General features: G+C 38.1%; 1 protein-coding gene and 1 long non-coding RNA gene across 2 annotated transcripts; one reads left to right on the plus strand and one right to left on the minus strand.

Moving 5' to 3' along the window:
- Positions 1–286: 286 nt before the first annotated feature.
- LOC140937212 (uncharacterized) lies at positions 287–7,958 on the minus strand. Its single transcript, XM_073386747.1, has 4 exons — positions 7,821–7,958; positions 5,478–5,680; positions 3,869–3,948; positions 287–2,614 (listed from the first exon to the last, which is right to left on the minus strand). The coding sequence occupies exons 1-4, from the start codon at positions 7,882–7,884 to the stop codon at positions 2,491–2,493; spliced, it is 471 nt and encodes a 156-aa protein (XP_073242848.1). The 5' UTR covers positions 7,885–7,958; the 3' UTR covers positions 287–2,490.
- A 1,563-nt stretch (positions 7,959–9,521) lies between these two features.
- On the plus strand, positions 9,522–12,534 carry LOC140939005 (uncharacterized). The gene is made up of 2 exons (XR_012165593.1): positions 9,522–9,639; positions 11,982–12,534. It is a non-coding gene; the product is annotated as an uncharacterized lncRNA (long non-coding RNA).
- Positions 12,535–16,398: the final 3,864 nt, after the last annotated feature.

The raw sequence follows: 16,398 nt of genomic DNA on the forward strand, positions 1-16,398 counted from the left end.
CCAATATATTGCGCTTAGAAGAAAGACGATTTGGAGAAAAAAAGCAAGTAAAAACAAGAGTGCTTTGTAGAGTAAATTAAATGAGCGCCATACATCTTGATCTCGTACCCAGTAACACAATTTTCTTGACTTTGAGTTTAATCAACACCCACACCATTTTTTAACGCAGGCACTTGAAGTTTAAGAGTTATGTTACCCAAACTCTACTTTCAAAATATTCTAGGCAAAAAGTAAAACAAAGACAATCTCTACATACTTGTGCATGCACTGAAGACATACATTGTAGTACTTTTGAGTATTTCCTAGTTTGGTTTCTACCACATAATTATTCATTTTTTAGCCGTAAACTCCCTTAAAAATCTACACGAGAGCTGGGAAACTTATTATTGATGTTTTCACAATATCATGTACATTTAACAGAACTGCTGATTATTTTGTTTCATTCCGGGAGATATTCATGGCATCTTCCTAGTAGGACAGACCTTGCTCCATGTTTCAAGTCAAGGCGATGGCCAAAGAGACTGCAAACATAATTTCAGAGATGCTATAGGAGACGATATTTGTGCTTCTTCTCCTTTAAATGTTACGACAGTTCATTACTCTTAAAGCACTTTTAATTTAATTATTTTTTACTCTTAAAGCACTTTTAATTTTATTATTTTGGAATTTCAAAGAAACTTTCACAGTTGAGCAATGTCATTTCCTGGAACTAAAAACCTAGTATCAACGTATATAATTCAAACTGATGTCCATCCACTTCATACGATAACATTCGTGAGTACTGGCTAAAAAGACCAAGAAATTTTACCTTCAGCTACTGGTCATTAATAGCAATACCCTGAGGGGAATACTGATGATATCACTGATAGGGCTTAATATTATATAAGGATATAAGGCTCAAATTAATGTTGTACATTGCAATGCACAGATAGTATGAATGCTTAATCTTCAACTAAAAACATAACTATTGTCATTTTTATATTAATATAATTATCATAATAACAGTGTTACAGTGTGTATATATTGTGGTTCAGTTTTATCCTTGGTTTCAATTTTATTTCTCTTTGTTTTTAACTCATTATCATACATCAACAAAAACCCAGAACAAAGGGAAATAAAATTGAACCACAACATAATATATTATTGAGTTATTGAAGGGGTGGGGCAATTTCCAGGGAAAGCATTCATTAGAGTATGCTTGCTTTTTTTGAGTACATACAGCATTATATTCTTTTGGTACTATTTTTTTCTTTCATTTCCAATGGAGGTAACCAGTGGTCATGCTCATAGCAGCCACAGGAAATCTATGGACCCTGGCCTGATATTCTAATCATCATCATCATCATTATAATTATTATTCATTCAAAATATTTCTCTGTTTCTGATTGGCTAAAATCCCACGTTTAATTCATCATAACTAGCTACTGTCGACCAAATTTGTGAGAATTTTGTGATATGTGAACTGATGATGTCAATCGTGCAGCAAAATTGCCAGATTATTGAACCCTTAACTGAGAAGACCTGGGGAGGAGGTTGAGTTGTTTTGGTAGTGATACAAAATGGCGGAACACTTCACTCATTTCACGAGGATGAAATAGGCGAACTATTGGCTAAAAGAATTGGGAGAATATTTGCAGAAAAGAACAACCCTTTATCTCCTAAACTTGCCGATAAACATGCAATATGGAAGATGAACTTATCATCGATGGAGGTAAGCATGTTTTAGATCGTTTTCAAACTAGGAATTATTTTGAATGAATTATAAAACAATTATTGAATTCTGCTTACATATCATGTAAAAAATCATGAAGATCTCGGAGGGTGTTATCCACCTTCTCCATAATTCTTTAAAATGATACTCAGCCTCATTCAATAATTGTTAATTATTATTATTAGTTACACAATCAAATAAGGCAAAATCTGGCCACGGCCAAAAAGTACCCTTCTATCAATGTGTGGCACTAAAGAATAGTCTTCTGACTGTACCTTTCTCTAATTAACACCCACTATCTAATAGAGGCCTCCTATGAGAATTACTCCAAAATACCAGGAATTAGGAAAAAGGAGTCAAATAATTTAGTTTCTTGCTTGAAAAGGCTTTGTGTATTTCATCTTGCTCAATGTCAAGTTCAAAGTCAGGATAGACTGATGATGGCAACACAATAACCCTGAGCAAGGATTCTGACATTGACGTTAGAATTAAAAAGAGCCGCATGGATCTCTACATGTAGATGGCCTAGACATATTAATTGATGGAGTGGATATTCCACTGTTTCTAAACTTGATATTTTCGCCGAAAGTATATTACTTTTGTTGAGCTTGTTAAAGTTATGAGAATACAATGCCTCTCTTTTTAAATTAAACGCCTCCTATCTATTAAATGCCCCCACTTGGACTCCGGAATTAAATAGACGCCCTAAGTGTTTATTAGGTCATTATTGTGGATTAGTTTGGCTCTGTAGTACAGTAGTGTATGAACTTAATAACCCCTTATCTTGGCCACTTAGTGTCTTTCCGGTCAAAAAGTGTCATGTCTTCTTCTTCCTCTTCTTCTTCTGTAGCTTTGTCTAGAGGCTGCAATTCTGCTGAACCGGTTCCATGAATAACACCATACCTAACAGAAAGTAATAATAAATAATCAGTTTTTGTTAATAGATGTCTCTTTAATAGTAACTAATATTTATTTAGTCGTTTTCCTTATGTATTTTTTTGCTTTCTTTTATTCATTCTATTGCTATGTAATTTGCTGCACGTCTGTTTGCGCAATGAATTATTAATAAAGACCTTCATCATTATTATTATTATTACAATCACAGATTCACGCTTATGTGATAGCACACCACAAAGCAATTCACCTTGGTTCCTATTCAAGATCTAGGGGATTATGCTTGAAAATCAAGTATTACCAGTGAAACTATTTGGTATTAAGCCCAGCTGAAGGTGTTATACTCCTAATTCGCCTCATGTAAGGGAATCCAGATTCCAGAATCTGGGTAATTTTTGGTTGCAAAATCAGAATCCCGGACATCGGAATCTGAAATACAGCTCAAGGAATCCAGAATCCAAGTTCCACTTACAAAGACTGGAATCCAGTACCTAGTAGAGTTGACTCCCTTTATTATGGACACCGTTGGGACTTTGAGTTAGTGTCCTCATTAGCGAGAGTCCGTAATAGCAGGATTTTATTTCAGTCAAACGTCTTTAATTTGTTTTTGCCAGGTATTTAGCTACTGTCCATTTTATTGTGGTGTCCATCATAGCGTGGTGTCAACAACGCAAGAGTTGACTGTATCTGCCTAATGACACTGGACGTTTTTCCTTCTCCTACTACATGTATCAAAATAAAACATTAAAAGTCCTACATAGTCTTTGATAACTGATTCTGAAAGGAAATGTTAGCACCTTGCAGGCCTGACTTAGTAAGGTAAATGACACCCTATGTCACTTATCTATGTAGTATTGGCTGGAAAAATTAAAACACATTTTTCAGAAAAGCAATACACCATCTGATTATCAAAATGAATAAAAAAACTAAATAAAATAAGAGTAGTGATGCTGGTATTATGCTAAAATGGCTCCAGATATGTTACGCTAAAATACAGACCTGTGTATATTAAGGTTAAATTGGCTTAAATTTCATTTTGAAAAATGTTTCAGACTCATTACTGCACATTACCATACCCTAATCAAAAGTAAGTAAAAATCACACAAAGGATATATATGGAACCAAAACAATTATTTACAAGTACAAACTGATATTTTCTTAAATTCTGTCAAAAAACAGTGCAGCTTCCAGTGAATATCACACTAAAAAAACATGTGACTAACAAATTTCTGTGAGCTTTGTTCTAAAATGAATAAGACATACTTTTTGGCTTTTCTTCTCCCTCTTGTTTTAACCGCACGCACAATAAAGTAGATTACAACAAGTGCACTGATTCCAACAGCCTGCAAAGAACCATAAAAATAGTTAGTACACTGGACAAAACTGTTCTGGATTGACATTTTACCATACAAAAATAAAACAAGCCAAAGAACCTCAATTTTATATTTTTCTCTTTTGAACTTTATGGCATTACACACGGGGAAAAATGTTTTCATGTTGATCAAGCAAGGGGGACTTGTGTTACAGCATATCCAAACTTAGTAATGAAATCACAAAGGTATGCAAAATCAACGTCAATATTGTAGTTAATTTTTTATCCCTGGTAATTTTTATTTTCCTTTGTTTCAACTTCGTTAGCATAAATTACCATACCCAAAAACAAAAGAAAAACAAAAATTACCTGAGTTAAAAAATTAACTACAACATCAATCCAGAACAGTTTTGTCTAGCGTACTATGTACTATAAGTGATAACATTCATGAGTGTATGTTGTTCTTATTCAGGTGGGCACACACATTCTTACAATAAGGAACTTACACAAACGTATTTTCTAGCAACTTGATGCCAATTAAAGATAAGGCCTTTTCCCTTTTAATACTCTGTATGTATCAACTCTAATTAATGCTAGCAAAATTCTTATTTCTAGTGAGAGTCTTTTCTCTTACAGAGACAATTTGCTGGAGAATTTGGGAAAACTGCATGTACTACCCAAGAATGCTAGAAGTCTACGTCCAGTTAATGTGCATCACTCAAGAACCCCTTTGCCTAAGGTCTGGAAAAGAATTTTGGGAAGCAGGGATGGTGTAGTGGTGAGAGCAATTGCCTTCCGCCTTCTTCACACAGAAACGCTATGAAGTTGATTTTATCTGGGAGATTGGTGGCATGTTCAGGAGACACCTGCATAATCCGGGAGAGTTCACATAAAAGTGTCTACTTCAGTAACCCACTCAAGGTGGTGGTTGTTTTTTAAAAAAAACTAGATGGAGAAACCACCCTTGAATGGATGCAAATCCTTTCCAAGACAAATGAAGAAAGACCCAGTTTTAATAAATTGGAATAAACAAGTAGCATTACATGTACTGTATAAGGTGACTGTGCTCTCTGTGGATGATTATAAAAATACTTTGTGACAAGAATAAGTTTTAAATTTTGATCAACAGAGGTTAAAAGAAAGCTAGAGAAAGAGGGAAAGGGCCAGATATTTAAAACGGAGTTTAGTCCATGTTCAACAAAACCACATTCAAAGCCATTTTCAGTTTGCCCAGCTAATGCTTTTATCTAAACACCAATGTTTAGGATGAATAATTGCATTAATGCATATAGGAATAGACTGGAAAGCACTTATTTCCTTAAATTAACCCAAGAAAAAACAGATCTATAGGCAGTGTTCTTGGCAATTGAGCTCTGTGGGCAATTTGAAATTTTCACTCCCTCACTTAACCCATTTTCCGCCAAAAGAAGATGGCTCAGACTTCAAAGCTGCCGGCACTTAATAAGAACCCACTGTGGAGATCCAATGATTTCTTAAACCATGGCCGAAGTTAGACTTTGTTTAAATAAGAGACCCAAAGGGTTTTGTTAATTCACTTACCACATACAATGATCTTTGCAACAGACCATGTGTGTCTGGCTGTTTCACAGATTCTACACTCTCAGAGGTTGGTGTAGATGATGTAACTGTTTCATTAAAAGATTCATTGCCGCTGGGTTTGTTTGTGGTTGGTGGTTGGGTTGGTGTCATTGTAGCATTTACTTTGCTAGTTGGTTGAGTGACATTTTGGTCAGATGCTGCACCTGCATAAGGAAGAATATGCATGTGTAACGTCCAAAACAACTATGCAAAGTTCTCATATTTCCAAACCGATAAGGATTAATCTTGTAATTTTTTTCCTTTTTACTTGTGATACATGTAGTGAAGAAACAAGACAGTATTGTGGGCACTTAGGCATTCATATGTTTCACTTGTTCACTCACACTTGCTGGCCCAGAACTCGAGAGAGTCCACTGCCTAATATGAAAACGACATATAATATGATATTTTTATGATATTCCTGTTCCTGCTGAAATGTGCTGTGATCAAAAGTCTCTTTTGGCATGCACTCACTTCCACACCACTGATGTACACAGGCCAAACTGGGTGTCTTGAAAACAAAGACCCCCCAAGACCCCCCACCAATGACTCTGAACTTCTGAACTTTATTGATTAGGCAGTGTGCAAAGAAAGTAGTGTCAGATAGCCTGAGGCTAGTGGATTTTGCTATCTGGCTAGTGAATTCTGTTTTTAACTTGCACGACTGGCGAGAGTGATGATTTTTAAGGAATTTGAATAACAGAAGAACTGTGAAATCAATTCTGCTCGTCAAAAAGTTTTTGGGGCTAGTTGAAATGACGTCTGGGCTAGTAAATGCTAGCTTCAGCTTGCCTGAATGGCAAGCTGTAAACACCCTGTTCGGGTTAGGAAACTGACTGAATCAAGTTCCATTCAAGTCATTATACTGGACAAACTGACCTGATAGTTGATTAACCTTAATCAATAAAGTTTAGAGCCATTCAGTGGAGGGTCTTAGGGGGTCCTTTTTTTCAAGACACCCGGCCAAACTGGGAAAATCTCCCTATGGATACTACGAAAATGCTGTCTTGAGGTATTAATTCCTGAGAGAGAAAAAGGGAGATACTGTGTCGTATTTTTGAAGTCTGGGACGAGTCACTGAACATGAGGAGCATTGAACCAAACAAAATGGCGGAGGCAATTGGAGGCCGGCAGCGACTACACAAGTTAGCTAAGTTATCGGTCTTTTTCGAAGTACACAGGTCCTCCTTTCATCACCACAGTGAAGGAGGCAACAATAACAAAAAACAAAACAAAACAAACGGTAAGCCAAATCTCTAATTGTCATTTTTATTATTGTCTTTATGGGAGGCTCATAAAGGGGGGGTCCGCAGACCGGTCCGTACAGTGGTCCGTGGACCAGGTCCATAGGGGGATCCATGGACTGGGGGGCAGTGTTTTTGGGTCACCCGAGGTTTTAAATTCAGGACAAAAAAAACCAAAACAAAACAAAACAAAATACTTTTCAAGTTTTTGTTCTACAGAGGCTATCAACTCCAAAAAAAGATATTACTCTCAGCTTGAACAGGTGATAACAATCTCAAACATTCACCTTTTAGTAACTTTTCTAAAGATAACGAAAGGATTTTCAATGACAAATTTATCACAGACTTAAAACATAAATTCAAAAGTAATCTTTACTCCCAACACTGATCATAATTCTTCAAAGCTACAGGTATTTTTTGAATGTACATCTGGACATCAGATCCACATCAGTACATGTACTTTATGTTCTATTTCCGATCATTTCCATTTTTAAAAACAGGTAACAGGTAACAGTTTACAAAAATGATCTAAACAGGCTAATGAATGATGTGAAAACGATGCCCACGGCTCTTCACTGGCAAGACCATGGATGATCACATATCAGTAATGACGGTTTAACATTCAGTTCAGTATAACAAACGGACCAATTGAACAACAACTAAGCAAGGAAAATCTTTAAATATCAAAATATAGATTTACCTTAAGCAAAGAATAACAAAAGACAAGTATTTACGGCCATACGCTTTATATTACAAATGCTGACGACGTATTTTAACATACAAAAGCTTACAGCTTATTTCGTATGCTACACGTACACCCTGTGTCGCTTAGAATGAACAATTCAAGCTTCATGATCAGTATTAAGGTTTTTTATTTTTATAAAAGTTTAAAATATGTTTGACGTGTCACGCCTGTTTATTATTTTTAACATTTCTTACCTTTTCAGTTTTTTTTATAATCACAAAGTGGTTGCAAGAAGAGCGCGCGGGCAAGTACACGCTAAACATCTGTTATAAATAAAACAGTGCACCAAAGGAAGTGATAATATTCTATACGCACCTTGAAAAAGTACAACTGATGTAAAAACCATCAAGATAGCCACCCGTTTCACGCAAGTATCCATATTATTGCAGTTTCAGGCACCAGTTTGTCAACCGTTACGCTTGCTCGTTGTTTTTTCCAAGTCACACGACATTACAAAAGACCTAAAATTATTCCGAAACATGCAAATGCACAACAAGAGGGAAGGGTGCTTTGTAACCGCGCCTACAACGCCCTGGGCTGGCAAAGAATTGTGGTACAAGCAATGCGGAAAAGCGGAAGTACTTGCCGGAAGAGCCCCCAAAAGGGATAGTTTCCTGCAATATCAGGTGACAGGAACTATATGTTTTCCTGGTTTACGCGTCACGTAGCCTATTCGCTTCGTTTGACGACGACAGCCTCCAGGCTTTCAAAAGGGAAAGGGAACAAGATTATCTACATTTCAGGAGACAGCATTTTTTTCTCAGCGGCACCTTTATCGGCTTACACTCCTTGATTTTTCTTCACTAGATATACCCCTTTCGGTTTCTCTAGTCTGTATGACGGGCTTCGTTTCTTTTCAGGACAGAAGGAATTTTTTATATCCTTGTATGGCCAAGAAATGGATAGGACTGGGATACAGTCATAGAAATACGGCAGCACGCCTTATCTTGTTCTCCGAGATCGCCCGCACCAGATGCTTCCTATATAGCCCCCCCCGGGGGGGGGGGTACCCCCATATATGGGCTATATAGGTACGTGCCGCGGAATAGGGTATGGTTTTTGAGGTTCTAGGTCCTTAAATAGGGTATCTTTTTTTTACCCTTTTGTTTCTGTGTCCCTGGTGTGGTCCTTAGATAGTTTCATGCTATTAATAAATTTGTTTTTTCCTTGAATAGGGTGTCATTTTTCGGCTTTGGGCCTTAAAAAGGGTACCAGTTTTCGCTTTCTTAGCCCTTAAATAGGGTTAGGGTTCTCGAACCCTCGAGGGGGGAGCCTTGAATATTAAACTTCCGCGTTTGAAAGCTTAGTACTTCCTTCCAGGATATAACGAGTTTGTTTTAAGGAAAAAGGCAAAAAAGGAAAAACTTAAAAGAAAGCTATCTCAATGACTAAGAAACGGCATATGGTTAGTTTTTTTTTTCAATATAATGTGGCAATATGCTAAGTAGCGGGAAGGGTCTCAAAAAAAAATTTAATGCCTAAAATTTTCACGAAAAACTTTTTCCTGTCCTCTTTAAAGCGTTGTATGTTCAGTTAGAATTACCCAGCGATCAGGAAAACAAGAGTGGCTTAGCAGCTGAGCGGTTGTTGTTTCTTGGGCATTGAGTAAATATAAGTCACTCGGATACGCTCGGCCCCGAGGTCCAACCCCTTACCCTTTTAAATACCATTTTTGACAGAAAAAGTATCCCCAAGAACGCCTGATGTTCCGTCCTAGCGTCCCACACAGGCGTTCTTAGGGGAGTTGTCAGTTTCTGCAACCCATCCCTCCCCAGTTCCCACAAAACGCGGTGAGGGAGAGCTGAAATACGAATTCCCTAAAAACGCCTGCTTGGGAGCCTGTACTGCTTCTCAGTCACAGAGATCTAAAATTATTAAAATTATTCCTTTACATGGTTTTGGAATGCTTAACCTTGTCCCCAGGGTCTTTTAGTTTTCTAGTATGCCTGTTGCCGAGAGGCCCCTGGGAACGAGGGTTGGGGAATACTTTGTAACCACTCGTACAGTGTCATGAACTTCTTACCGGAAGGCCTTCCGCGTTTGCAAGCCACGCAGAGTATATTTTATACTCTTTACCTTTGATTCCTGAGCAATTCGCGGAATTCTGGAGACCTGATCCTGTCAATCTACAAAGGTAAGAGAGAAAAAAGGGAAAAAAAAAAACACCAACGGAATTCTGTCTCCCATTTTTTGTCGTGCTTTTATAGTAACTAGGCTAAGACAAAGAAAAGAAAGTGAAATAGACTGCGAGCTTACGAAGCAGTTTCTAAATATGGACCAATGTGATACAAGCTAAGGACGACTTGTTTTTTACTCACCAAAAAATGCACGAATGATAATTTGGTGTACAAGAGAAAAAAAAATGCTTAGATCATTTGTCCACGCATCGTCCCCTCTACTAACTATGGTCTCACGGAAGCTTGGCTGGAAATCAATACGGAAAGAAGGATTTTTCATAAATGTTTCCCCTTTATGAAAGGCTTTAGTCCTCTTTCATATTTAGAATTTCTTTCTTGAAATCCTGAGAAAGATAATCATAACACTAAAGAATACAGCAATATAAATGCATATAAACGGAAAGCAAAACCGGAAGTTAAGATTACTGAGAATTGGCAAAAGGAAGTCGAAGGGCTTATACTATTAAAATGACCAACGACTATGAAATGTAGCTATCTATCAAATTTGTTAAGCAATCTGCTGCTAAGAAGTGAGTGAATGATCCTTGTCCCAGTCGCCGTTACATTCATCCTCTTCACCAGGGACCGCGCAGAGGGAGGGGCTGGGGGGGCTTTAGCCCCCCCACTTTTTTGCAAGAATAAAAATAAATTTAACAAAAATAATTTAACAAAAGTAACGGAGTGAAAAATAGCAAAAAATCGTTAATTCGAAAGTGACCAGAGTTACTGGCAAAGACAAACGAGCAGATAAATAGACAGAATGAAGCATTAGTCGTTACAATTGTAAAATATTTTTTCGCTTCTAACCTAGCAGAGGTAAACGTCTTTTAAATGGCTTCTTTTTCCTGCGAACCTCTCAGGAAAACGCGTTGTTTCGTATTGGTCAATTTCGATCCGAAGTAATAACTGGGTTTAGTTTAGTGGGCGATTCTCACAGTTTCAACCTTGATTTTTGGAAGATCATGAAGTTATTGTTTCTCTTGTTATTGTGCGTCCTGATTTTAGCTCGATCAGCGCGAAGTCCATCTTTTTATGTCAGACTTCACGGCTCGTTGAGCATTCCAATTGCAAGTTTTGTTGAACGCGGTCTGTTTTTAAAAACATTTTGTCATCGAAAGTACTTAAACCGCAGAATTGTGTATAGCTCTGGTCATCAAGGAACATTCAATCCGGCGGTTATTACGAACAAAGAAATGCATGGTACACGGCAACATAAATACGAACGACGAGACTTCACATACCACTAGTAATGCAAAGAAGAGATCTCTTAAAATTTCTGATTACTTTTCCAAACAAAATGGAAAACCTTCTTTATCTGGTGAGTAAACTCTGCATAATTTTTGCTACTTTTTTCTGAATCTATAATTGAATTTTCATTCACTAAATTATTTTCAGTTACTGTTTTGTTTTGCCGTGTAAATATTTTGAATGAATAATTAAACAATTATTGAACTCGGCTTTCGTATGATATGAAGATATACAGATCTCGGAGGGTGTTATCCACCGGGCTCAGGCCTTAGGCTTTGGCGGATAACCCCCTCGATCTGCATAACTCTTCATATCATACTCAGCCTCGTGCAATAATTGCTCAGTAATTATACAGCCTTGAGTTCAAGGGTAGCTCAAGCAAAATCGTTGGATTTCTGGCTTATTTATAGTAATAAAAGGTTGATATCAGTAGTATAACATAACAATCTATGATATTTCAATTTAGTGATGGTGAATTTTTAGACCCGATAGCAACATCACTGAAGATGTGGAAAAAATCAATAGTTTTATCGTTATTCACATTCTCCATCACTTAAGAGAAATTGAATAGAAATCCACAAGCATGCCCCCCCGGCCCCCGCCCCCCCCCCCAAAAAAAAATTTTCCTTCACGCATTCTTCTTTAGCCCCCCCACTCGAAAACTTGCTGCGCGGTCCCTGTTCACTCGTCAAAAACTCCATTCCATATCCTCAATTTCTGAGAGTAAAAGCTGTGGGCTCTTTAATAACGGTGGGAAAATGCTAAGAGTTGGGTGCAAGGGATTTACAAGGAAAAACTCTAGAGGCAAACTTTGCGGTGGGGAGGGCAGGGAGATTGAGAAACGTTTTCGCGTGGAAACATTGGTTACGAATGCAAAATAAATATTCATAAAAATGGATAGGCAAAATACCAAATTGGTACGGGAAGGCTACTCCTTTTGATGTCGCTGGGGCTTTCTTCAGTTCCCGGTTATTGATTGTAGTTCCGCTTTTGAATTCCTTGCTTTTTATAATTATTGACCAATTTTGAAAATTTCTGTTTCTACTAACAGCGACGTGAAGCCATGCCGCTGGAAACGCTCTCTCTCAAATGTCCTTGTGGCTATATCAAACATGACGTTATGTGCTTGGGACAATGGCAGAATTACGGACAACGGATTCTCAAGTTCTGTGGCGGGCTTTTTATCTTGAATTCAAATGGCGACGGCGTCACGTGCCGTAAATGTAACAAGAAGAGTAATGTAATCGAGTTTCATTGTTCTTTCTGCGACAGGACAACCAATATTGGCGTGGAGTACCGAGTGAAGGGGCACACCGGACGAGCCGTCTCTATGCAGATGTCAGTGCATAAAACTGTTGTATTTTTCAACTAACTTCGTGAACGCGATATTGTATTGTGCATTCTAAGACACCTCCAGATTAGATTAGATATAGGTCAAGCAACTTCAACAGAGCAATGTACTGCGGAATGTTGTGTATTACTTCCTCACGGAGGTCGTGGTTTGATTAAAACAAAAGACCAAAAGGAAAACTTAAGAAGAAATCAAAGAATGTTTGATGTGTTGTTAACAGATTTCGTCTTTCATTAAAATCGTTTTTCTCATATACCAATACTACGGAATAGAGGTTACAAACCGCAAGTAAAACGCTGCGAGTAGATGCTTGGCAGTGGTACATCATTACTTGTGAATCTATTATACTGATCATAGAATCAATGAGAAAAATGGGTTCCATTTGTAAGTTGGAGTTGTAATTTCCACAGTGAAAAATATGCAAATTATTCTTGTGTAACCAATTAGCATCATTTTTAACTGGAGTCATTTCCACAATGCACCCCCCTCCCCCAATGCCCTGCCAAAATAATATAGCATGACACGTTTATGAAACGTGACTTGGCCAACTGTTGGTCTAAAAATACTGTTTTACAACAGTAATTTTCTGTTTCTTTATATATAAGCCTGGCAAACCAAATTATGTTTTAGTTACGGTTCATCGTAGCATCTTTTAAAGAAGACATTGCAAAAGTGTAGTACTCTACTCTGAATACATTTACATCATTTAATGGCTGCCTTCACGGAAAAAAAATCACTGTGATCGCAAGGATTGAGAGAAGAACGCATATATAAAGTGCCCAGGCCCAACTCGGAAATCACAAATAGTGTTGCAATAACAAGTAATTAGTTCTCCCCAAACCATTCAATAATTGCAGCAGTTCCAAACGTAGAATGAGCGTTTCTATTCAAGCCTTCAGGTTAGGTCTTCGCATGGAAGACCCGGCTTCGAGTTCTTCCGTGATATCTGCAAATATAGCTCTCTTCTCCCAACAAAAATTTCACTGATCTATCTGCCGTAAAAAAGTCACTGAGGGTGGAAAGGACCAACTCCTAGCGAGGCATGCGCCTTGTATGGAAAAATCGACCACTGGGGTCCAGAGCAGTTCACTTTGCCGTGCGGACTGTTTAAAACCCGGGGAAAACTTCAACAACAGTTTGTTTCGATCGCGTTATCCTTACATTTTCGATACATTTTCGTTTCGCAAAATATGTACCACAGGACTAAGGATATGCACAGACATGCCAAGATAGGCTCTATATTGATTAACAAGAAACAGAAAAAAGTAAATAATAGGTCTTTCTTTAACCGCGCACTTCGCGCCTCGTTGAAAAGCGTTGCTTTCCGCAAAGGGCCCTACCGCACAAACAGTGGGACAACCAGTGTTCAAACCAGACTTGCGACACGTTGGCACGGATCGGTCACAGTTATTTGCACAGTCACACCGCGACTGAGAAAACTGAAATCGGGGTCAAACAAAGACGCACTAATGGGGACGGGATCTTGCCTAGTTCCTGTACGGCGTCTCAGGCCTCAATGCATTTCAGTGACGTACTCGAAACAAATTCGCAAGGAACACTTGTCCCAAAACGCATATGCCGCGCGAAATAATGAGGACTAGATATACAGGCAAGGCAAGAGGGGTTCTATTAGAGAGTAACGGCACAGGTGGGAATTGCCTGATAGTGCAGTACAGTGGAAGAGAGCTTAACGTTGACCTTGTTTTGATACCAAGTTTATTACAGTCGAATATCTCCAAAAGGACACCACTCTATTACAGACAGAGAGTTTTCTTTTGCAAATACACCAAACTAATGTTCAAAATAAACAATCCTCACTTCAATAATAGGGACAACACTTGTAATCAGTGTAATGCAGACACTTGGATCTGTTGCGGTGTTCGTATTTTATAGAAGGTTTCGCATTGTATGTAAATAATTGACTTACGCTAACTAGCAATTATACAGCACGATTTTCATACTAAGCATGAAGTTTGTATCAAAACAAGGTCGACGCCAACACGCTCTCATTCACTTCAAGGCTACTGTACTAAGAGGACAAGTATTGAACGGTCTGTTAGAACTTACTCATCACAGACGCCATTAAGATCAACCTCAACTTTATTTATTTGTAATACCTTACAGAAAACTAACTAGCAAAGCGAGGCTTGCGGGAAAAAAGCTGGAACTAAAAGAATACCGAGAGTTACAAAACATTTTGACAAAAGTCTCTTTATATATATATATATATATATATATATATATATATATATATATATATATATATATATATAACTTCACAGAAGTTCAGGTTTCGCGAGTAATCATCGTTTTATTGCTACAGAACTGTTTCGTATGGTGCAAGGACCACACTCATCAGGCAATTTTGACGACTGAACTGTTCAGTCTGGCAGTTCAGTCGTCAAAATTGCCTGATGAGTGTGGTCCTTGCCCCATACGAAACAGTTGCGAATATATATATATATATATATATATATATATATAAAATCAGCTAATATAAAACCTAAACAAGGCAGTTGTGCCACTTTGTCTCTTGACATAAAACACTTTGGGTAGGTTATTTAAACGAAGTCTACCTTAGACCGCGGTTTAGCAAATCTTTGGACCTCCAGATCTCTTTCTTAGTAGGGCTATTTTAAGAGGATAACTGCTTTTCTAGTCAACACTATATGCTTTCATGAAACGTTTGACGATAAATGGTGTTCACATAAAAGCGTTCGCCAAAGCGAAAATGGCTTAGAACGGGGTTTTGTCAAACACTGGCTAAACTCCGTTTAAATAACTGGCCCATTTAGATTGATCAAGGCTATGTCCACAATATACCGGATATAAAGGTTTTCGTGTCGGTACGAAAAGCTAGCCAGTATATAGTATGAGCACCTTTCCGATATGTGACTCTCCAGTTTAGGACAGTTTAGAGATCGGCGCGGAGCAGCTTTGCTCCGTTACAGAGATCGCGCCGAAATCACCGTTCTTATGTGTGAACAGAAGCCCTATCCGGTATGGTTTCCGCGTGCCGCTTGCAAGAGACGGATGACATTTCAGCCTAGTTTAGTGTGAACATATCCTAAGACCCACGGGGCCTACTACACACGATTGCGCATCAGAGTCAATCAAAGCCGTACATGCTCATTACCATAAAACACTCCAGCTCTCACAAATGGACAACTTCGAACTCTGTTAAAACAATTCTCAGTCTAACAAATCATATAAAATGTTAAATAGCTTAAAACAAATAACTGGTCACTCTGGACACAGATCTTCATCCTATCTAACCGACCAGGTTTAAATCCTTAAGTAACTTTTCGATTTTCTCTTTAAATGGTGGCTCGCTTAAATCAACACCTTTAACTGCATTTTTAGGAGGGATATTTACACCTTTCATGTACTGTACAGTACCATCACTGTTTACATTTAACCCCATGGCATATTCGCCTCCATTTGTAAGTCCACCTAGAATGGCCACAAATACTATTTTTTCGTTGTTCCCTTTCCGTTTTACTTCGGTTATACAAAAAGCCCCGCTACGATGGTCACCCTTCTTTTCAAACCTGTCCTCACTAAAACAAAAAATGTTAAGTTTTCTGTCATAGGATACGTCCTTTGGAAGAAGATGAAAATAGGTAGCCTGCAAAACTGGTGAAGTATTGTCGGCCTTTTTTTCAGCTGATGGCAGTCGAGTAACGGCTGACGCAATAGACGTGCCAAAACGAACGACCGGTTCGTAACAGTCAGCAGGAAAAATCCTGGTCTTCTTATCTTCTATAGTAAATTTGTTAGTTTTTGTAGTAAGCAAACTGTCTTCTAAACCTTTAACGCTAAACTCAGCTTTAAAATCGCATCCCATGTAAACCATATTTACATGCAAAGGGCCACAGAAAAGCCGCACTGAAAGATCATTCTGAGAGTCGGTAAGCGATGAGAACATCTCACCACCAAACATTTCGTAAAAGAAACGCCTATTTACCTCGTTATTTTTTAACTTCTCATCAACTTCGCAATTTGGAGCCAACAGAAACAACTTTACTCTTGCATCTATCTCCCCAGTTTCCTTTTCCCAGTTTAACAAGTAATTTCGCAAGTATTCTAATGCTTGAATACGTATACATGTAGTGTC

Source organism: Porites lutea, chromosome 5, assembly GCF_958299795.1.
Source record: "Porites lutea chromosome 5, jaPorLute2.1, whole genome shotgun sequence".
In the NCBI taxonomy this organism is placed as follows: domain Eukaryota; kingdom Metazoa; phylum Cnidaria; class Anthozoa; order Scleractinia; family Poritidae; genus Porites; species Porites lutea.

Excerpts from the sequence above, each read along its gene's own strand:
- LOC140937212 (XM_073386747.1), bottom strand. The coding sequence starts at position 7,884 with ATGGATACTTGCGTGAAACGGGTGGCTATCTTGATGGTTTTTACATCA. Across the intron at positions 3,949-5,477 it reads TGCAAAGATCATTGTATGTG|GCTGTTGGAATCAGTGCACT; the intron begins GTAAGTGAATTA and ends GGTTCTTTGCAG. Across the intron at positions 2,615-3,868 it reads GGGAGAAGAAAAGCCAAAAA|GTATGGTGTTATTCATGGAA; the intron begins GTATGTCTTATT and ends ACTTTCTGTTAG.